Source organism: Scyliorhinus canicula, chromosome 13, assembly GCF_902713615.1.
Source record: "Scyliorhinus canicula chromosome 13, sScyCan1.1, whole genome shotgun sequence".
NCBI lineage: Eukaryota > Metazoa > Chordata > Chondrichthyes > Carcharhiniformes > Scyliorhinidae > Scyliorhinus > Scyliorhinus canicula.
Genome location: NC_052158.1, coordinates 13,293,769 through 13,317,691, shown reverse-complemented (window position 1 = coordinate 13,317,691; position 23,923 = coordinate 13,293,769). Strand labels below are relative to the sequence as shown.

General features: G+C 45.2%; 1 gene segment (V, D, J or C); it reads left to right on the top strand.

Moving 5' to 3' along the window:
• The first annotated feature begins 1,681 nt into the window (after positions 1-1,681).
• LOC119976619 lies at positions 1,682-13,967 on the top strand. The segment is given in 4 exon segments: positions 1,682-1,768; positions 5,637-5,981; positions 9,451-9,570; positions 13,049-13,967. Coding segments are annotated over 4 exon segments (528 nt in total).
• The last annotated feature ends 9,956 nt before the right edge of the window (positions 13,968-23,923 follow it).

Below are 23,923 nucleotides of genomic sequence, written 5' to 3'. Positions count from 1 at the left end.
TTCCCTCTAATTCTTCTTGGAATTGTTTTAAATCAACAACACAGGTACACATTTGCGAAAAGCTAACAAGGTCTTTCCTATTCACTCTGTCTTGGTCCCTCATAATTTTCACACTAGAATTAAATTTCCACTCAGCTTCCTCTGTTCCAGAGCTAACCACCCTGACTACTCGATGTTTCCTAGTCGCTACAATTCTCAATTGCTAAAGAAATTCTTGTAAATCAATTTCGCACTTCCTCTTTGTGTAATCACATATGACCTGTTTTGCCATGCCCAGAACCTTACACGTCACTTTATATATACGTGCAAGTGCTATGTTTTGAATGTGCTGCGAGTTTCTGCCTCAACTACCCTTTGAAACAGTGAGTTTTGGATACCTATCCAGGGTCCATTAGCTTCCTGCCACTGAATCAGTTTTGAACGGTTCTCACCCTTAAATCCCATGGCTCCTGTTTCTTACCATTTGGGGCCTCACGGTAGCATGGTGGTTAGCATCAATGCTTCACAGCTCCAGGGTCCCAGGTTCGATTCCCGGCTGGGTCACTGTCTGTGTGGAGTCTGCACGTCCTCCCCGTGTGTGCGTGGGTTTCCTCCGGGTGCTCCGGTTTCCTCCCACAGTCCAAAGATGTGCGGGTTAGGTGGATTGGCCATGCTAAATTGCCCGTAGTGTAAGGTTAATGGGGGGATTGTTGGGTTACGGGTATACGGGTTACGTGGGTTTAAGTGGGATGATCATTGCTCGGCACAACATCGAGGGCCGAAGGGCCTGTTCTGTGCTGTACTGTTCTATGTTCTATGTCTATGTTCTATGATGTGGGACCAAATCAAAAGCCTTGATAAAAATCCATGTAAATAGCATTAACTTTGTGCTGCCTCCTTGCTCTTCCCCTTTCTCATAATATTCAATCAAGTCAGTCGCACACGACCGAACACACCCGTTTTGACTTGCCTGCATTCATGGCTGCATTTCTAAATTATGGTTCACTGTCCCTCAGAACTTTTTGAATAACTTGTCCTGCACCAACTTTAGGTTGACTGGCCCGCAATTACTCTATCTATCCTTTTCTTCCCTTTCTAATCAAAGGCTGGATGCTCGGAGGCCTCTAGTCCTCGGGAACCAACCCTGTTGCCAAAGAGGATGGGAAGAATATGCCCAGAGCTTTCACAATTTATTCCCCTTCTTCGACAGCTGAGGAGAGATTTTATCTGGGTCTGGTGATGTATCCATTTTCATAAAATGTTAAATACATAAAGGCCCCCAGCCATTCTCCCTCCACCCCATCGCTATGTTTACCCCTCCCATTATTACACAATCCTGTCTGTTGGCCCAAATGTTTGCAATCACCCCCACTTTGTTGAAGAGGGATGGAGAATAGTCATTAAAAGCCTCGACCTTGTTCTTCGCTTTCACGGATGTAACCTTTTATTGTCTTGAATTTATTTTTTCTGTCTATACTTATCATATTTTGCAATTCAGGGCAACATCAGTGGCTTTGTGGTTGATTAACATGAGTTTAGCCTCTCGTGAAAGTAACGCCTTCATTCTTGGCGTGTGTGACTTATAGTCTGGTCAAGCAGCTGCAGTGTGCCCTGTGAACTTCCTGACACCCCCCCCCCCCCCCCCCACACAACACCCCCTCCCCCCCCCCCCCCCTCCCACACACACACAGACTCACAGACCATCACCACCACACCTATGGGAACAGAAACATGTCTACACGCAATAAAATCATCAACATCATTGTAATGCTGCCGATTCTAATCTGCGGTAAGTTAATTTGCTTCACTATTACTGCCCCTTAACTTTATTCGTCTGGTTAGCTTGTTGTTTCATGTAGAAATACTGTTAGTGTGCCCATGTAGTTTTTAAAAAGGTGTTTTTCAGGGGCTCGCGCAATATAGGAACCTCAGCCAGAGTCAGCAACACTTAGAAATAGATGCGCCGCTTACCATGAGTGAGGAAACAATGTTAATTTACAATGTTATTTAAAATTTATTTAATGGCTTCGTCATTATTGAATTGACAATAATTGACATTATTAAATATCATGGTTTTCTCTTTATTGAAATGTGATGACTGCCAAGTGGAAATAGAAGCCATGTCGGCTAATTAATAAGTTACATTTTCAACAAAGTATTTTTACAGTATTTACTCCGCCCCGTGAGACGGATTGACTTTCTTAATGCGCGATAGGGTCAGTTTCAACCCGAGACTGTCTTCGGACAGGAGGAGCAGTAAACGCACCACCAACCTATTGATATCTAAATAGCGCTCACAGAAGAATGATTGTTTGCTGAGTTGGACGTTTTGCATTATTGCAAGATATTATACAGACTTCTAGCAAGATATTGCTACGTTATCAGACACCGTTATTGACTTAGGCATTCGCGGTTTTTATTCATTCATGGAATGTGAGGGGCTGCTGAGTTTTTGGCCCGTGGAAATCCATAGAATCTCTCAGAGCAGAGGGAGACCATTCGGCCATCGAGTCCGCACTGACCCTCTGAAAGAACACCGTACCTCGGCCCACTTCCCGCCCTAACCCTGGAACCGAACTTGCACATCCTTGAATACTTAAGGGGCAAGTGATCATAGCCTATACACTTAACCTGCACAGCTTTGCACTGTGGGAGGAAACCGGAGCACACGGAGGAAATTCACGCAGTCACGGGGAGAGCGTGCAAACTCCACACAGATAGTCAACCAAGGCCGGAGTTGAATCCAGTTCCCTGGCGCTAACCATTGTGCCACCATGCCGTCCCATCTCGAATTGTGCTTAAGAAGGCGGTGCAGTCCATATGATGTGGGGAGGGATTTCGAAGATGATTTTGACGTAGCGACAGAGAATGAAACCAATACAGTCCCAGGTCAGCATGGTATGTAACTTGAGGGGGAACTTAAAACTGGTAGCGTTCCCATGCTCCTTCTACCCTTGTTCTCAGTGATAGAGATGGCGGGTTTGAAATATAATCTGGAAGAGTTATTATAGAATAGCAGTTGAAAATATTTCTCCTGTTCCAGACACTCTTAACTATCTTAGGCCATGTTTATATAACTCTATCAATTCATTTTATTCTGAATAAATGTGAAGAAGGAACGCGGCGGCAGTTAATTTTGATGATTTTGCAATGTAACTGTGAACTTGTGCTGAACGTGTTCTAAGCAGCTTTATGTTCTCGTCCTTTTTCCTCTCAGTGGAATTACTCCTGCTGCGCCCATGCACAGTCACTATTGTGAACAGCATTTTTACGTATCATTTACCCTGGTAATACTGGAAATATGAAGCAAACAAACATTTGAATCAATTCGTCAGCGTCCCTATTATAAAGGACATTATAAATGGATATTACAATACAGCGTGAAGATTTGCTGACGGTTTTAAACATAGAGGAGTGACGAGATGTTTTAAACAACTGCAACAGGACTTAGACTAGCTGAATGGGCAGACAGCCACAGTTGGAATTTTATCCAGGGAAGTGTAGGGTGATTTGTTTTTGGCGGAGAGGGAGAGGGAGAGGTCATGTAGATCGAATGGCCAAAATACTGCAGATGTTGGAAATCTGAAATAAAAGCAGAAAATGCTGGATGACCCCAGCAGGCCCGACAGCATATCTCTCTCCATACTTGCTTCCAGGCTTGCTGAGCTTTTCCAGTATTTTCGAGATTTAGTGACACGGTTACACAGCGTGTGCAGCGACAGACGTGGTCAGTGACCCCATGCGTTTAGTTCTGGAAGATAGCACAGAGAGTGTTTGGTACAGCATTTGGGATCTTGGGATTCAAAGGCAGAGCCACTGAGTAAAAAAGCAGAGAGGTTCTGCTGAATCTTTGTAAATATCTAATTAGGCTCCAACTAGAGTATTGCGTCCAGTTCTGGTCAGCACGCCTTCTCAAGGATGTGAAGGCCTTTGGGGTGGTGACGGGAGAGATTTATCAGAATGGTTCTGTCGCTGAGAGGACCTAGCTACAAGGTTAGATCGGAGATGCTGGCGTTATTCTCTTTGCAGCAAAGGAGAGTGAGAGGAGATGTGATAGAAGTACACAATGTCGTGGCAGGTTTAGATAAGGTAGACGTTGAAAAGCTATTACCATTTGTTGATGGTGGGGGATGGGTGGGTGGCACAAGTGTAAAGTTTGGGGCAAGAGGTGCGGGGGACGGATGTGAGGAAGATTTTTGTTCGATGCATCGAGTGGAACTCGCTGTCCAGGAGGATGGTGGAAGCGCGAAAAAACAATAATTTCAAAAGGAAATTGGGTAGGTACCTGAGTTATATAAATCTGCACGGGTCGAGCCAGGACTTCCTGGATTGTTTATGGAGAGCCAGTAGAGACTCGGTGGGCCGAATGACCTTCTTCTGTCGTAAACGGCTCCCTGACTCCAACAGTCAGCACCCTTACCGATTCACAGGCCGGAGGAGCGATAATATTACCTTTGTATAAGACAATTTCAATTTGTAAAATGTTAATAGATTGCCATGTCCTTCAGAGCTGAAACAAATGATAAGTGTAACACTGCCTAACCGCCATTAATTCAATAAATGTCTACTGATTTTTTTTTCCTTATTCTTTTCATGGGACATGAATATCGGTGAGTGGGTCAGCATTTGTTTCCCACCCTAATTGTCCTTGAACTGAATGCCTTGTTAGGTCATTTCAATGGTCTGTTAAGAGTCAACCACATTGCTGCATATCTGGAGTGACGTGTAGTCCAGATCGGGTAAGATTGAAAGGTTCCCTTCTCCCAAGGACCACCAGTGAAGCAGATGAGTTTGAATGGCAACGTATAATAGTTTGTTGGTCAGGAAAATGCGAGAGTCCATTATAAATGTGATGGCCACTTAGAAAGTATCAACGGGATTGGGCAAAATGAACGTGGATTTATGAAAGGGAAAGAATGTTTGGCAAATTAAGGACGTAACTAGCAGAATGTGATCCAGTGGACCTGGTGTATTTGGATCTCCTGTTGCCCAAAGCCGGCATCTCCACATCGTTGAAATTGAGGGCAGCACAGTAGCACAGTGGATAGCACTGTTGCTTCACAGCTCCCGGGTCCCAGGTTCGATTCCCGGCTTGGGTCTCTGTCTGTGTGGAGTCTGCACATCCTCCCCGTGTGTGCGTGGGTTTCCTCCGGGTGCTCCAGTTTTCTACCACAAGTCACGAAAGACGTGCTGTTAAGGTCATTTGGACATTCTGAATTCTCTCTCTGTGTTCCCGAACAGGCGGCGGAAGGTGGCGAGGAGGGTCTTTTCACAGTAAGTTCATTGCAGTATTGATGTAAGCCTACTTGTGGCAATAAAGATTGTTGTTATTATTAGAATTAGCCATGGTCATATTGACTGGCGGAGGAATGTCGCAGGGCCGAATGGCCAACTTCTATTTTCTACTTCCCCTTTTATTTTCCAGATTTATTAACCGAAATCCGTTGCACTGGGTTTTGATCCAAAATTCTTAACGAGTGGGTCTTTGATTATCAGTGCAGCCACATTAACACTGCGCTCCGGTCTTCCCTGGGTAGGTGTGTGGCGACTGAGCCGGCAGTAAAACCAGTGTAACCCTGATCGTGTCACCTCTTGCCGCTTTGAGTTGAAATCGCCCTTGAAAGCTAACATTTCGATTCTCCTTTGATTTCTCTCAGCCGGTGAAGCACGAGTTACAGTCCTGCAGTCCCCTCAGTCGGTAGACGCAACCGAAGGAGACTCGGTGACCATGAATTGTACCTACGGAAGTAGCTTGGTGCAGGTTCTTGTCGGACAAGTCTCCTGGTCACGCGGTGCTTCGAGTGAAAACGCGACCGAATTGAAGGGGGACCTACAGCTCATGAGCCGACTGGAGAGGTCGAAATCCCATCACTTCGCCGAGCGGAAAATCTTCATCAAAATCTCCGACCTCAGGCAGTACGATTCCGCCACTTATTACTGCACAGTCAAAGCAATGACTGGGGAACTCAGCGTGGGCAACGGTACCAAACTCGTAGTACAACGTAAGCAGCAAATCGACCGATGCGATTCCAAAATAAACACTCTTTGCAGAATTGGTTGTGTCTGGAGGGGAAGGGGAGCACACGATAGAGAAAATACTGAGACGAGTAGAGGATGTTGGAGGATGTCGCAGATCCCTTGAAGTAGTTAGAGCAGGACGTAAGGTGTGGTCAGGAGGGCTGAGGGACATTTTCTTAGCCGAGGGGTGGAATATAACAGCTGCCATGCTGGATGTGCAGAAAGCACTAGTTAGCTCACAGTTGGAGTATTACACATGCAGTTCCTGTCACCACATTGGAGGGAAGATGACATTGCCCTGGAGCCGGTACAAAAGGAGATGTCAGCAGCCATTGCCTGCGCTGCCTGGCTGTTGGGACCACTGCTGCTGCACAACGCCAGGGACCCCGGGATCGATTCCGGCCGTGGGTGACTGTGTGGTTTTCACATTCTCCCCGTGTCTGCGTGCGTTTCCTCTGGGTGCTCCGGTTTCCTCCCACAATCCAAAGATGTGCAAGATAGTTGGGTTGGCCATGCTATATCTGCGGTCCAGAGTGCTTTTTGGAAGGGTCAGTGCAGCCTCGATCGGCCGAAAGGCTTATTTCTGCCCTGTATGTACTCTGTATAAATTATGAGCAAATGTGGATAGGCCTGGGCTATTGGATCTCTCTGAGCCAGAATGATTTGCGAGGAGACCTGTTGAAGTTTGCGATTTACGGGGGGTTTAGTTAGAGTGGATGGAAATATACTATCCTCTTGAGATGACTGGACTAAGACAAAGGGCATTGATTAGTTAAAGAGGCTTTGGGCGATTCGGGGATATGGGGGACTTTTTCAGCCCAAGGATGTGGGGGATCTGCACCTTGTCTTCTGAATGGTTGGTCGATCATGGCGTGTAGTAGTGGCTTGAAACTCGCTGCCTATGGGGGTGCTGGAAGCAGGGGCAATGAATTATTTCAAATGGACATTGGGTATGAACTTGAAGAAAATGAATTTTCAAAGCTACAACGATAGAGCAGGACGATGGGGCTGCCTGGATTGCTCTATCGGGAAACAGCATGGATCGATGGGCAGAATACATAGAAACATAAATAGAAAGTAGTAACAGGAGGAGGTCGTTTGTTCCTTCGAGCCTGCTCAGCCATTCATTATCATTGCTAATCAACAGGTTCAATCCTGCCTTTGCCCCATATCACTAAGTCCCTTGAGCCCCAAGACCTATCACTCATTCCTTCTTCAAATTACTCAACGTTTTGGCCTCAACATCGTTCTCTGTGGTAGTGAATTGCAAAGATTCATCTCTCTCTGGGTGAAGAAATTTCTCCTCACCTCAGTCCTAGAAGGTTTACCCCCTATCTTCAAACTATGACCGCTAGCCTAGGGGCTGGTTCAGCACAGGGCTGAAGAGCTGGCTTTTAAAGCAGACCAAGGCAGGCCAGCAGCACGGTTCAATCCCAGTACCAGCCTCCCTGAACAGGTTTTGGAATGTGGTGACTAGGGGCATTTCACAGTAACTTCATTTGAAGCCTACTTGTGACAATAAGCGATTTTCATTTCATTTCAGTTCTGGACTCCCCCACCATCGGGAGCATTCTTTATCAATCTACCCTGTCTAATCCTGTTAGAATTTTATAAGTTTCTATGATGTTTCCTCTCACTCTTCTAAACTCCAATGAATATAATCTTATGACTTTCTCCAGTGCCGCAAGTATAGATTCAGAAAGTACATTGCAATGTGCTTGCAGTGCCTTATGAGAGCAGGATAAGGACCCGAAAAGTGAGATTATTCCAAATGGCTACTTGTTGGTTGGTGCACACACAATGGGCTGAATGGGCCCCCGCTGAGTTGCAAATGTCTATAATTCTATGATGTTTAAAAGTGATTTGAATTCAACTGAAAAAGCCAGGTTTGGATTCGTTCACCCAAACTGGTTTTTTTTCCGGATTTTAATTTAACTTTGCAATTGAACCTCATTTTCTAGTCTCCTGATGGCCAAGAATAAAGATCAAAGCATAAGAAACAACTCAGAGATCAATGCCATTCATAACAAGGAATTGAAACGCCTTTGACACAGTGAGATTGATGAGAGAATGGGGTAGTTAGTGCAACTCTCCCTTCCATCTTCTGGGACTGAGTTAATTTCAGCAGGTTGCTTGGTAACGTTTCATTTTCTCTTATGACGTCCAAAAGAAATGCATTCAGTTGATGGGTTGAAGTTTGAATGCAAGTTTCCCAACTGAGTTAAATATTGCTCAGCACGACGGTGGCGGTGGTATCTACAGTCAGGGAGGCCAACTTGTTGCAGTCTGGCGTTATGAACAAACATCACATGGCTGACTAGGAACCGTTTCTCTGTCTTACTGTCTGCCCTTGGCGCGGCGTTGGAGGAATTTGCAGATTGAAGCTCATTCAACTGCCAATTGACGGCCTTCCTGGGCCAGCAAATCATTGAACACGGAGTTTCTGGGCGCCCAATGCCTCACATTGCCCTTCGCGCAATAGTAGAATTAAACCACCCCACGAGTCAGATCGGATGGAATTCTATCCATTATTTATTTATTCGTGTGGGCATCACTGGCCGTGGGTACGTTTCCCATCCCAGTCCAAAGATGTGCGGGTTAGGTGGATTGGCTATGCTAAATTGCCCGTAGTGTCCTAATAAAAGTAAGGTTAAGGGGGGGGGGGGGGTTGTTGGGTTACGGGTATCGGGTGGATACGTGGGTTTGAGTAGGGTGATCATGGCTCAGCACAACATTGAGGGCCGAAGGGCCTGTTCTGTGCTGTACTGTTCTATGTTCTATGTTCTAACTGAGTGGCTAGGCAATTTCCGGACCAGTCATATTCCAGGCTTCGCGTGTAGGCCTGGTGAGGTTAAGGTATTAGGTCACCAGTCAGGTTTACAGCAATCCTTGTCACCATTATTGAGAGTGGTTGTGGATTTTCAGATTCTGACCGTCGAATTCAAATTGCCCAGTGGCATTATCACGATGGCTTAGTCTCCCCAACATTTGGATGCTGAGCGGGTTGAATCACAAGAATCCAGAAAACTAGCTCGGGGCGTTTGGGAATGTTGGTAGGGAGGACTGGGGCTCAGAGCGTGCGCCGTCCCATTTTTCGCTACGCTTGGGCTATCTATGAACCCCAGGCAGAGGCACAGCAGGACCTCTCGATGGTATCCTCATTTTGACTTGGAAATGCAGATGTTAGATACCGTGAATAGGACAGCATCGCATTCCATTCCAAAGATCCCGAATATTAATGGGAAGGAAATAAATGGCAGAATGTGTGGTTTACTGTTAACAACAGTCTGTCCACCGATTAAAAGAGGACGGCTGATGAAAGACTAGATGCTCCGCAGAGCAAGAATTCCACTGTGGCAGCGGATATAAACTGAAATGTGTTGATGCAGATTCGTGCGCGTTTTCCGTTCGCCTTCATCAACAGCGACCCCTACAATGCACTTTACCTTTTAGGTCGAATTTGTGGAAACGAATTTCTTTCGCCTCCAGTCGCTGGTTTTCTCGTTGGAAAATGCATTCTCACCGTCTTCCTGGTTCTATTTGGCGCTGTGGCGTGTCTGGTAAAGGTACGAGGTACGCTTCTTTGTTCCTTATAGCCAAACAAAAAACTACGTGAATGTTGTTTTAGGGATATTACATTCTACAATTTGAAAAAGTGTTGACCGTGGGATAAAGGAACACGAGGAGGTTTTCAGATGCACGGCTCTTATTTTTGCTGATTTATTTGCTAATCTGCAAGCTAACTTCATGGGCGCGATATCGCTCCGCATCCCTTAATCTAGCTAACAAAAAATCACCAATCTCAGTTTCAAAATTAATAATTGATCAAACGTCAATCTCTGTCAGTGGAACTTTATATTATTGTTGCTCTGGAAAAAAGTATGTAATTTTATTCATTAATGTCTGACTTTCTTTTACAGCACATGCGCCCTGCTTCTGGACCCTAACCGGCAGTAATGGTTTCGCTCCACCTACCCCACCTTTTCCTTTCACTATCTTGCACACTTTCATCAAACCGGCCCCTCAACCTTTACAATGCCAGGGAATATAGCCCAGCTTCTGTAATGTTTCCTCGTCATTTCACCCTGAGTCTAGCTATGCTCCATTGCCTCCAAGGTCACTCTACCCTTCTAAGATGTGGTGCACTGAACTGAATGCAGGACTACAATTGTAGCCCGATCTGGGTGTTGTATAGGTGAAACGGGAATTCCAACCCCTGATATTCTTGTCCTCCAGATATAAAACATCTCATTAACTTTTGAATTACTTTCTTTATCTGGTCATGATTTTATCCGACCTGTTACTTCAAGTCTCTTTAAACCATAAATCTTTCTAACTTTTCACAATTTAGAATGTAGTCTTCTTTTTTTTTAAATTTAGAGTGCTGCATTCATTTATCCCAATTAAGGGGTAATTTAGCGTGGCCAATCCACCTACCCTGCACATCTTTTGAGTTGTGGCGGCGAAACCCACGCAAACACCGGGAGAACGTGCAAACTCCACACGGGCAGTGATCCAGAGCTGGGATCAAACCTGGAACCTGGTCGCTGTGAGGAGAATCTACTCTGTTCTATCATATTTAGTTCCAAAGTGAAAAACCTCATTGACACTTCCACTGAAGTACCGTTTGGCCCATTTACATAATCTACTAATATTGCTTTGCAATATGATGCCTCAGCATCCATTACCTACAATGCTACTTACAAAGATCTGTGCGATCAGCAAATGTGGATATGTGGTTTTCCATAGAAAAGTAGAAAATAGGACCAGGAATAGGCCCTTTGACCCTCTGAGTCTGCTTCGTCATTCATTATGATCATGGCTGGTCCAGGGCGGAATGGTGGCACAGTGGTTAGTGCTGCTGCCTCATGGTGCTGAGGTCCCAGGTTCGATCCCGGCTCTGAGTTTGCACAATCCCCCCCACAACCCAAAAGATATGCAGGATAGGGGAATTGAACACGCTAAATTGCCCCTTAATAAAAAGAAATGTCTGGTCATCCAACTCAGTAACCTGCTCTGCTTTCCCCACATAACCTTTGGCCAACCAGTTTTCTATCCATCTCAATACACTACCCCAAAGCCAATAGTTTAAGTTGTTTATGAACACAGCCAATGGTTGAGACATTAACACAGATCACTCCCATTCTAATAATATGAACAAAAAATTCTGGAAAAACTCAACAGGCCTGGCATCTTCTGTGGCGAAAGAAACAGAGTTATTGTTTCGAGTCTTGCACGACTCTTCATCAGAATTTGGTTGAGAAAGAAATGTGTTGGGCAATGTGCAGTTGAAAAAGAGGGAAGTTGGGTGGAACAAAACAGAAAGTCAGGGTAGACTAAATGATACATGGAACAAAGACAAAAGGAGTGCTAATGATAGGACTAAAGGCTACAGTATATGTTACAAGCAGAGTAGTCGTCAGTACCACCTGGAAGCAAAATAGATGAATTTGTTCATAGAAGGCAAAAAGTCTGCTCCTTCTGAAGCAAGACATGAAATGAAATGAATGAAAATTGCTTATTGTCACAAGTTACTGTGAAAAGCCACAAGTCGCCACATTCCGGCGCCTGTTCGGGGAGGCTGGTACGGGAATGGAACCGTACTGCTGGCCTGCCTTAGTCTGCTTTCAAAGCCAGCGATTTATCCCTGTGCTAAACCAGCCCCGAGAATAAGATTCAGACTGACACTAGATGGCAAGGGAAATCAAATGATGGACAGAGTTCATGGTCTGAAATTGTTGAACTAACGTTCAGTCTAAAGGCTGTGAAGTTCCCAATTGGAAAGTGAGGTTCTGTTCCTCCAGCTTGTGTTTGACGTTCCTGGAGTATTGTAGCAGGTCGAGGAGAGAAATGTGAGAATGGGAGGAATCCTGGGTGGTTGAAATTGTGTTTCACTATACAAATCCCATGTTACACTAAAACTGGAGCACTGTGAGTAGTTCAGGGCACCAGTTATTACAAAGGATGTGATGACCTTGGAAGAATTCTAGAATATCCAAACTTCAGGGACGGCACGGTGGCACAGTGGTTAGCACTGCAGCCTCATAGCACCAGGGACCCGGGTTCAATTCCAGCCTTGTGTAATTGTCTGTGTGGAATTTGCACTTTCTCTGTGTAATTGCATGGGTTTCCTCTGGATGCTCTGGTTTTCTCCCACAGTCCAAAGAAATGCGCGGGTTAGGTGGATTGGCCATGTAACTTGCCTCTTAGTGTTCAAAAACGTTAGGTGGCCTACTGGGATACGATGATAGGGTGGAGGCGTGACCTTAAGTAGGGTGCTCTTTCCAAAGGCCGGTGCAGATTCGTTGGGCCGAGTGGCTTTCTACACTGTAAATTCTATGATTTGTATGTTTACGGGATGTGAAGGGTATGTGAAGAGTTTGGCCGAAGTGTTGTGTCCTTGCTCTGCAACAATGTTCCAGTGAAGCCCAACACACGTTGGACATGAGAGGTGTGATGTCCACATGTGCCAAGGAAAACCAGTACTTGGTTTTGCTTTAGCTATTCGGCTGCATTTTGTTTCCTCAGAACAGGTGATCTCTGATACAGAAGGGGCACCACGGTGCCACAGTGGTTAGCGCTGCAGCCTACGGCACTGAGGACACGGGTTCGAATCCTGGTCCTCTTTCACTGTCTGCGTGGAGCTTTCACATTCTCCCCGTGTCTGTGTAGGTTTCACCCCCTCAACTCAAAGATGTGCAGATTAGGTAGATTGGTCACGTTTAATTCCCCTTTAATTGGAAAAAAAATAATTGGGTGCTCTAAATTTTAGAGAAAAAAATGATGGGCCTCAGGTGTTTTTGTGGAAGCGTTCCAAAGCTTGCCAGGACGCTTATAGCAGAGCCAGCATTCTGCATCATCAGCAGGGGTGTTTGAATAGAACAATGATGGACTTTGAGCTCACACATGCACTACAATAACGAGTGACGAATATTTTGATAAAGCCTTAAGCGTTCTTCTGTCAATATCAACATAATCATGTACTATGTTGAGAAAGATTGAGAAATACCTTTGACTTTCCAACACTAACTATCATTTTATACACCAACAGCCTAAGAACTCTGATTGTGATGAAGGCCCGAATGCGAAATCGATGACTTCTAAAATTTGCATGAGAGGTTTCCGCGATTAATGAAGAACAATGAAATGAAAATTCACTTGGAATAAGCAAGTGATTCTCCCACCCCAACCCGACCCGCCACGGAACTCATGACAAACATTGCTGCCTTTACATCATACATTCATATCTTGCCCAAAGATCCATGTACGGGCCTATTTTTTTTTTAAAAAAAGAATATTTACCATTTTATGATTCATGCTTTGACAGAGGTTTGAAGAAGTTTAAATTAAATGTGGCCTAATTACTCACATTGCATCCTGTGGTTAGTTGAACAGTCAAGAGATAATGTTACGTTGTGTTGTTTTCATCTTGCTACCTTTGCATTGTCTTAATATCAGGCTATGAATTAGAAGGGGACGTTACAAATCTATTTAATAAACTCACTGAAGAGATAAAATTTACAGTAGGCTATTTGGCCCTAGAATGTACTCCGCCATTGAATTAGATGATGCCCCGTTTCCTCCCACAGCCCAAACACATGCAGGTTTGGTGGATTGGCCATGATAAATTGCCCTTAGTGTCCAAAACGGTTAGGCGGGGTAATTAGGTTACAAGGATAGGGTAGAAGTGAGGGCTTAAGTGGGTCGGGGCAGAGTTAATGGGCTGAATGGCCTCCTTCTGCACTGTATGTTCTATGTTCAATACCCCATGATCCCCTTGTAGCATTGGCCGCTTTCACTTCAAAATATGTAGCAAAATGCAATCTGCAAATAAATTGGCTGCTAGATTTTTTGGTCCAAACTTTGTATCTATGCTAACCTACAGTTCAAAGCAGCGTCAATAAACCATGCATCAATGACCTTTCCAAAGAAGTCATGCTTAAAATAAATTTCGATGCATAAAAATACTGTTCAAGTGGATAGCTGCACCTAGCAAGAACAGTTGGCAATGGTGAATTCGCTGCTTGAGAAATTAATGGATAAATTAATGGATTAATGGATACATGCGAATTTGCGATTGGCATTGGATGTCAGTCATGTGAAGTCGGTATAATTTAAACATCAGTTTGAACGCTTATTGTAGGATTTTTCTCGATCACCTGGGGTGATCAGTTAGATCAGTATACTGACAGTAGAATAACGAATTGTAATTCCTTTCATGATGAGATCGATGATCTAGAATCAACAGCCGATGCACCTTATGTTTTCTCTTCATGCATAGAGCTACAATGTCGAAGGCGATTTATTCTAAAAAGTATTAGAATACATGTTAAAATATTACAGCAGTGAATGACTATTTTGCGAATGTGTTAAAATATCCCACGTATTGTTCGGAGGTAACTATGCTTCCAGGTGTTGTTAAGAGGTAATTATGCATTATATGATTGACACGAATCTTTTATTGTTTCTGCTTCACGTTTCGTGTACAATGTATTAAAAGCTTTCCAAATAGTGCGCACCATGTCTGTCATTTAATTCCTCTAACACTTCTCTAGTCACGCTTTTATGTACATAGAACATAGAACATGACAACACATGCAGGCCCTTCAGCCCACCATGTTGTGCCGACCATTTACTGCTGTCCATGTGCATGTCCAAGAGTCGCTTAAATGTCCCTAGTGACTCTCACTGCACCACCTCCGCTGGGAGTGAATTCCACATAACTGAGTAATTGCCGCCACACCTTCGGGCAGCGTGGTAGCATAGTGGTTAGCACAGTTACTTAACAGCTCCAAGGTCCCAGGTTAGATTCCCGGCTTGGGTCACTGTCTGTGCTGAGTCTGCACTTTCTCCCCGTCTGTGCGTGGGTTTCCTCCGGGAGCTCCGGTTTCCTCCCACAGTCCAAAGATGTGTGGGTTAGGTGGATTGGCTATGCCAAATTGCCCTCAGTGTCCAAAAAAGTTAATTGTGGTTACTGAGTTAAGGGGATGGGGTGGAGGAGGTGTGTGCTTGAGTGGGTACTCTTTCCAACGGCCGGTGCATAATCGATGGGCCAAATGGCCTCCATCTGCACTGTAATTTCTATGATTCTATGAAAGTAAAGTTCCCATAGTACCATAGTTCCAGCCAACTGAGCTAAAACACCATCTCTCCCCACCCCAACCCCCCTCCACGCCCTCAATAACTGCTGGATGAAGCACTTCATTTCTGACATGAGGCCTGAGATATCATGATTAGATTTCCTGAGTTGTGGCGTATGTTATAGTTGAAATGGGAATTTTTGATTGTGTACACTGATAAGCGCTATCAAAGTAGTGTTAAATGCCCATTCCTAGTCGCTGTATTAATGTGGGACTGGAATTACATGTAGGGCAAGCCATCAGTTGATTCCTTGAATATAAAAGCGGGCAGCTTTCGTGGTCTTGTCTGCCGCTCACAGGTTTACATAAGTAATTTCACAATTAGTCTTTCCAGCATATGAACATGCCGTTGATGCTGGTGCTCTGATAATTTAACTATGTGGGGCATGGGGAGATACTGATAGCTGTGCGCTATTGAAGAAACGAGTGCTCCTTTCCCACAAAGCAAAAACAGTTTGGAGAAAGGAAGTTGTATGTATTAACGGTGTCAAATGCTATATAATAATATAATTTCACAATATATAGCATCAACCAGCTGAACAACGCAGCCTTCCTGCAAAACAAAAAGAAAATTGGGAGAATAGTGTGCACTCCGCATCTATCTACTGTACTACAGCGAAACTGCCAGCAGATGACAGTACATTACTATTTTGCCATCACAGTTGTTTTGAGTAAGAAGTCTTACAACACCAGGTTAAAGTCCAACAGGTTTGTTTCAAACACGAGCTTTCGGAGCACTGCTCCTTCCTCAGGTCCTTCACCTGAGGAAGGAGCAGTGCTCCGAAAGCTCGTGTTTGAAACAAACCTGTTGGACTTTAACCTGGTGTTGTAAGACTTCTTACTGTGCTCACCCCAGTCCAACGCCGGCATCTCCACATCAGTTGTTTTGAGCAATTAACCATCTAACTCACCCTGTATCTCAATGTCTGGGGGCTGCCACAAGCCAGGTTTCCTTCAAAATAATTTTGTCCACGGAGTAGTGTTGCAAACACCGTTTGCAGTCTATTAACATGTCATAAGGAAGAAATAGTTACTGACAATAGCTCTATAGGCATTTAGAGAATAAGAACTTTGTGACATTGCCGTTCCTCAGGTACAAGTAGGGGCAACCGTGACTTCTGGTGATAATCTAAACCAGGTGATATCCAATGTGCCACACGTTAAACATCTCCCCCGCCTTTATTCCGAGAGGAGGCTAAAATGGCGGGGGAGGGGAGTAGGGGTTAATGCACAATTGTACAGAATCATGAAGGGTCTTGATGGAGTGAATGTGAGAATATGTTTCCAGTGGCAGAATGGGGACTGACCAGAGGTTACTGAGTTGAGGCGATTTGTAAAATCACAAAAGGAAATATGAGTGGAAACAAAGTTTAAGCAATTCTTAAGCATTTCCTGAAAGGACTCGATAGATAAATTCAATAATAATTATCAAAAAGGTTGATATATAAAGTTGCAATAAAAGCAGAGGTGTGATGAAGGATCAAGGAAATGAAAGTAATTGGACAGCTGTTTCAACGAGCCGACACTGGCATACAGGGCAGAATGGCCTCCCTTAATACTGTATCACCATTCTCTGTGTTTCTGTGTGTGTGATTGACTTCAAGCAGAGAGGGAACACCGTCAGCCATATTTACCCAGCTTCACCCCCTCCTCCCAGTTGGATTGTTTCTAAAGGCGGTTCCCTACTATCTGATTCCATATGGACTTTGGAACTAGGGGGTAAAGGAGGACGTGTGGCACAGAGGGTATCACCCACCTGAGGGCCTGAGGCTCTAGCTCCAAGTCCCACTTTATAACTTGACAGCAAAAGAAGGCGCTAAAAGCTTAACTGTTCGCATGTAACTTCTACCAGTCTGCCTGATGGTGAAGTGTGAGAGCAGACGAGCTCCCAGGTCAGCCATACTGCAGAAGGAAAGGACACACCACATCATTATCATGGACAAACCCTCTGGAAGTTCATAAGACATAGGAGCAGAATTAAGCCATTCGGCCCATCGCGCCTGCACCGCCACTCAATCATGGCTGATCTGTTTCTCATACCCATTCTCCTGCCTTTTACCCATGACCCATGATCCCCTTATTGATCAAAAACCTATCTATCTCCATCTCAAAGACACTCAGTGATTTGGCCTCCACAGCCTTCTGCGGGAAAGAGGTCCACAAATTCGCCACCCTCTGGCTGAAGAAATTCCACCTCATCTCGTTTTAAAGGGTCATCCCTTACCCTCGGGATTCAGTTTTTCCTACAAGTGGAAACATCATCTCCACGCCCACTCTACCCAGGCCTCACAGTATTCTGTAAGTTTCAATAAGACCCTCCTTCATCCTTCTAAACTCCAACTAGAGCAGATCCAGAGTCCTCAACCACTCCTCATGACAAGCTCTTCATTCCAGGGATCATTATTGTGAACCTCCTCAGGATCCTCTCGTCATCGGCGCACTCTGAGGGACATGGAATCTCAGGAGGGTGCAGCATATACTCTGGGGTTAGTTACCTCTTCAGTGCACTTTCCTGTATTTATACCTCAAGAAACAACCGCCACATGGTTCCGGCCACGGTTTCTCTTGACGGGAAAGACACGTTAGTCACATTTCTCAATCGGCTCGAAAGCAGCATGCTGGACAAATGTGCATCAAATTGCCACATTTCAAATAAGAGGCTGATACGTATTCATTTCAAATGTAAATGCGGGTCCCCATCCACTGGACTAATCAAGTGCCCTTGTACTTGAATTATCTCTGCAGTAACTCCAAGCAAACCCACTGCATGCTTTATGTCATGCTGTCAATGAATCCAGCTGTTTGACGATCTCGCGGCCGAAGCGTCTTATTTGCAACCAACTAAGCACAAAACACAACGTAAACTGAATCATTGCCAAGTACGGGGATGTTACCAGGACTTGATAGTCTAAGTTAAAAGGAGAGGCTGGATAGGCTGGGACTTTTTTCCCTGGAGTGTAGGAGGCTTAGGGGTGATCTTATAGAAGTCTATAACATAATGAGGAGCATAGATAAGGTAGATAGTCGACACCTTTTCCCAAAGGTAGGGGAGTCTAGAATTAGAGGCCTTCGGTTTAAGGTGAGAGGGGAGAGATACAAATGAGACCAGAGGGGAAATTTCCTGACGCAGACGGTGGTGAGCATCCAGAACTGACTGCAACAGGCAGTGGTAGAGGCGGGTGCAATTTTTCCTTTAAAAAACAGTTAGACAGTTACATGGCAGGGTGGCTAGAGAGGGATATGTGGGCAAGTGATAGAAACTGGGTGGCATGGGCAAGCTGGGTCGAAGGGCCTGTTTCCATGCGGTAAACATCCATGACTATAACTCTACAAGTAGAAATTGGCTCTTGGTTATGTACATGCACGGTAGCATGGTCGTTAGCACAATTGCTTCAGAGCTCTAGGGTCCCAGGTTCAATTCCCAGCTTGGTTCACTATCTGTGCTGAGTCTACACGTTCTCCCCGTGCCTGCGTGGGTTTCCAGGTGCTCCGGTTTCCTCCCACAGTCCAAAGATGTGCAGGTTAGGTGGATTGGCCATGCTTAGTGTTCAAAATTGCCCTTAGTGTTGGGTGGGGTTACTGGGTTATGGGTGGAGATGTGGGCTTGGGGAGGGTGCTCTTTCCAGGAGCCGGTGCAGACTCTTCTTTCTTTTTCAATTTAGAATACCCAATTATTTTTTTCCAATTAAGGGGCAATTTAGCATGGCCAATCCACCTAAATTCCACATGGACAGTGACCCAGGGCCGGGATTTGAACCCGGGTGCTCAGCGCCGTAGGCACCAATGCTAACCACTGTGCCACCGTGCTGCCTCTAGCCGGTGCAGACTCGATGGGCCGAATGGCCTCCTTCTGCACTGTAAATTCTATGATCTAATGTCGGCGATTGAAGTATTCGCGGTTCCAAACAGCGCCTAATTTAATTGCGTACCAATGGGACATGGTGCACTTTTTCGTTTTGCAATTATCAGGAACAACTGATATTTACATTGCGCCTCCTCCCTCCCTCAATTTTGTTCAAATAGCTTTGACCACAGAGTCTAAAGTTAAGAAGGGACACACTCGAAGTAGCGGGGTGTTGTGGAGGGGATATCTGATTTTACGGCCCGAGGGGTTTTAAGGTACAGCCGCCGACGATCCATTATCAACTTACATCGGACTGCGGTTATCATTGACTTTAAATTTCGGGGTAAACAAACAAAATGTATTTGGTGAATTAAAAAAGAGTACTCCGGATGCCGGAAATCTGAAATAAAAACAGAACGTTCTGGAAATGTGCAGCAGGCCCTGCAGCATCTCTGAAGAGAAATATAATTGAGCATTAGTGTCCGATGTGCCTTCTTCAGAATGGCGAGGAAGAGCACGCCATTGTATTCAGGCCTATCACTGACCCCATCTCCTCTGGAGATCTTCCTTCCAAAACCTCGAACTGCATATCTCCCCCAACCCACCCCCACGCCTCAGCCCCGTAAAGCCCGTATCTACCTCCTCCCCAAAATTCACAAACAGGACTGTCCTGGCGGACCCATTCTTTCAGCCTTCTCATGACCCACTGAACTCGCCTTGACTCTGCCTTATTTCTCCCGATTGTCCACTCTCTTCCCGACCAAACCCAGACGACAGCTAGTTTGAACAAGTCTTTCTTAAAAGCATCAGATATTTCCGCCCAATTATATTAGTCAATAAGCTTGAAATAAGGATTAGGTTTCACGTGTGAAACTTTATAAAGTTATTTTTTAAGTGAATGTATTTACACTAATGCGTTGACTTTGTATCGCTTCCTTTTTTAAATAACCCCACTGAAAATATGAGCGGATAATTTCCCCTCCAGTGAACCGAGCCTCGTGGAAAATAGATTTGCTCTGGTTTCGGAATTCACACAAAAGAGGAAGCCAATAATGAACATCTCCAGTCAAATGTGACGCTGTTTGTAGGGAATATGTGGATGGACAATATAAACCAAATTGTATAGCTTTTGAAGGTGTTTGCAGCACCAGCGAGGCCTGGAGTTCGATGCAAGGATACAAATGAAGGTGGCAGGTAGTTTGAAATAAAATAGATCCTTTGCTTTTGCAATAAAAGGTTCAAGCACCGGATTTTTGCTAGTTGCGCCAGAATCTGAATTCAGACTCATTCCTGTCCCTATTAATTCTATCATGGGGTGTGGGCATCGCTTGGCAGGGCCAGCATTTGTTACCCATCTCTAATTGCCCTTTGAACTGACTGGCTTGAGGCCGGTTAAGAGACAACCACATTGTTGTAGATCTGGATGTAGGCCAGACCAGTCAAGGCCGGCAGATGTCCTTCCTTCAACTACACGAATGAACCAGATGGGTTTTGACTGTTATCATGGTTAACATTAGTGAGGCAACCTTTATATTCCAGAGGTTATTGATGGAATTTAAATTACAGCAGATTCTGTGGTGAGGTGAACTACCCACACCCCTCCCCCACACCTCCCCCCCCCCCCCCCCCCCCCCCCCACCCCCCACCCCCCCACACCCCACCTCCAGGGATTGACCTCGGCTTCTGGACTACTAGCCCAGTGATGTGAACATTACACCATCGTCGCCCCGGCTTGGGATGTGGCAGAAATTGGATGCAATCTTCCTGAAGGCAGTGGGAACGCGTCAACATGGATGTGCTGGGCAACGCCTTACCCAATGCCGCAGTGAAGAGGCCCACAGTAGCTAGGTGCATTGGTGTTGATTGAGCGCCCTTCCGTAGAACTGGCTTTTGCAGTAATGTTGACCGTTTGTGTTTCTCCTGTCTCCATTGAAAAAGCTCAATGCCATCCAGGACACAGCAGGTCGCTGGATCGTCACCAAAGCACATTGATAGCCGTGTATAGCATTTGCAAAATGCATTGCCCAAATCACCAACGCTCCTTTGACAGCACATTCCAAATCTGCGACCTCTACCACTCAGAAGAACAAGGGTAGCACATAGCAGACAATGGGAACACCACCTCCTTCACGTTCTACTTCAAGCTGGCCTTCTGAACTTGGAAATGTATCGCCGTTGCTGGAACTCCATTACGAACAGCCCTGTGGGTGTACCTGCACCACATGGCCTGCAGCGCATTCAATAAGGCAGCTCACAAGCCACCTTCTCAAGGGCATTAGGGATCGGCATTGAATTCTGATCTAGGCCCGGACACCCACAGGCAAAAGAGAATCCAATTGAGCAGCAATATGAAGGATGAAGTTGTCTACTTTTGCGAAATATTATTCTCTGATTTTTTTGACTGCAGGATTTCTTTGCTAAGAACTGACATTAAATTCGTCCCAAAACCTCGCCAAAATAAACCAGTCTATGGAGGCTAATCTGGTTCCCCATGGACTTGCCACTTAACTTGTTATGGAATCCGCCATCTGGTGAAGACCATAAGACCATAAGACATAGGAGCAGAATTAGGCTCTTGGCCCATCGAGTCTGCTCCACCATTCAATCATGGCTGATATTTTTCTCTTCCCCATTCTCCTGCCTTCTCCCCATAACCCCTTAGATAGAGTGCTCTGGTTCTAGTTTTTCCTACAAGTGGAAACACCCTCTCCACGTGCACTCTATCCAGGCCATTGTATTTAATCTGCCCACTTTATTGCCCACTCTCCCAGCTTGTCCAAATCCTTCTGTAGCCCCCATGCTTCCTCAATACTACCTGTCCTTCTACAGATCTTTGTATCATCTGCAAATTTAGCAACAGTGCCTTCAGTTCCTTCCAGATCATTAATCTGGCCGAGGACAAGACGATTGGAGGGGGTGGGGGATAGGATGGATCACAATACCTCGCACTTAATTTAGGGAGGCAGGAGTAGCCCCAATAATAGGAACATATGAAATACCATCCAGCAAAGAGAGGGATGTCCTCCCTGCAATGTCACTTTCGACAACAGGTTATGATATAATTACTGGTAGCAGAACTTCTCTGCAATCCTTTCTTTGTTATATCTCCAAGTGTTACGAAAAACATTGTGTAATTTACTCGGATCACAGAGCTTATTGCAACACAGCGTGTGCAAATTGTACATCACCATAAAGAGACACAACTCACATGTCCAGGTGAATCACGCTTTCTAAAAAGTCGAAGGGTGAAATGGGATGTTTCAGTATAGAAGAAGGCCATTCGGCCTAACGCACCTGTGACGATATTTTGAATGAAGTAGTAATTATTCTCAGGCCTTATATCCATGTCTATCTGTCCTTTTTATGTATGTATCCAATTCCCTTTTGTAATTGAATCCGCTTTCATGCAGTACATTGCAGTTTATTCGCAACACAACACCCATACTCTACCTCCCCGTTGAAATACTTACCCATCCTAACCCGCCCCCCGATTATTTCCTTTGCCACTTATTTTAATGCGTGCCCTTTGTTTACAGAACCACCCGCACTCTGAACACATCCATTAATCTCAAATGCACACGCAGCAACGGGAATTTAGACACGACGTGTAACCAGCCTAGAATCTGAACATCGTGTCCCATTTGTGTGTGATTTCGAAACAAAAGCGAACGTGGGAACAGGGGAGTTGAAGGGCTACAGTGAATAGATCTGGGTGCCAGAGAGGCAGGGTGGATTATAGAATGGTCGAACATTTGGGAGGGAATAAAAACTACTTCCACCTTTTCGTGAGTACACAGGTTAATCTGCACGTTTCTTTATGTATGGCTTCCCTATTTCGTTGTTTTGAATATGGTCTGAAAGTTTTCACTTCTCTCTGGTCAGCTTCATAAAATGTATTGATGAAGCATTGAAATGGCTTTCGATTGCTTCCATTAAAGAATCGAAAGTAGAACGAAAAGGGAATTAGTTAACTTTCAAGCCGATTATCTTTTGTGGATTTAAATGGCTAACACAATTACATTAAAGCTTTTGCACATTGTAGTGTTGGGTCTTCAGTCAATGAGTAGCCGGCTCGCCACCTGAAGGGTTTGGATTCAGTGCCCCACTCCGAAGGCTTGACACTGCCCACTTCTTGCTCTGTCAGGGGTGCTCTTATTTCTGGATTAAACGTGGGAGGCGCCATTTCAATGTAAAGCTTTGGTTCCAAGAGCTTGGTGGAAACACCTATTTTGGTGGCAAATGAATTGAATTTGGAGAAGAAAGCCAGGCTCAGTAATAGAACATAGAACATACAGTTCAGAAGGAGGCCATTCGGCCCATCGAGTCTGCACCGACCCACTTAAGCCCTCACTTCCACCCATCCCCATAAACCAATCACCCTTCCTAACCTTTGTTTGGACACTAAGGGCAATTTAGCATGGCCAATCCACCTAACCTGCAGGTCTTTGGACTGTGGGAGGAAACCGGAGCACCCGGAGGAAATCCACGCAGACACGGGGAGAACGTGCAGACTCCGCACAGACAGTGACCCAGTGGGGAATCGAACCTGGGACCCTGGCGCTGTGAAGCCACAGTGCTAGCCACTTGTGCTACCGTGCTGCCGAAATAGGGACGCTGAAATTATCATCCATTGAACTTAATGCATAAATGTGTGAGGTCATGCATTGTTGGCGGGGGGCGGGGGGGGGGGGGGGGGGGGGTTCTGACAAGGCGAGATAACATACAATGAACGATCGGACGTTAGGAAGTACAGAGGACCAAAGGGACCTCGGTGCTGCATGTTCAAAGATCCCTGCAGGCAGCAGCACTGATAGATAGGGTAGTTAAAAGGGCATATGTGTGGCGACCAGAGCACACAGTACTCTAGCTGTAGCCTAACGAACGTTTTATACAGCATCATTATTACCTCCTCGCCCTTATATGCTACACCTTCATGACTCTA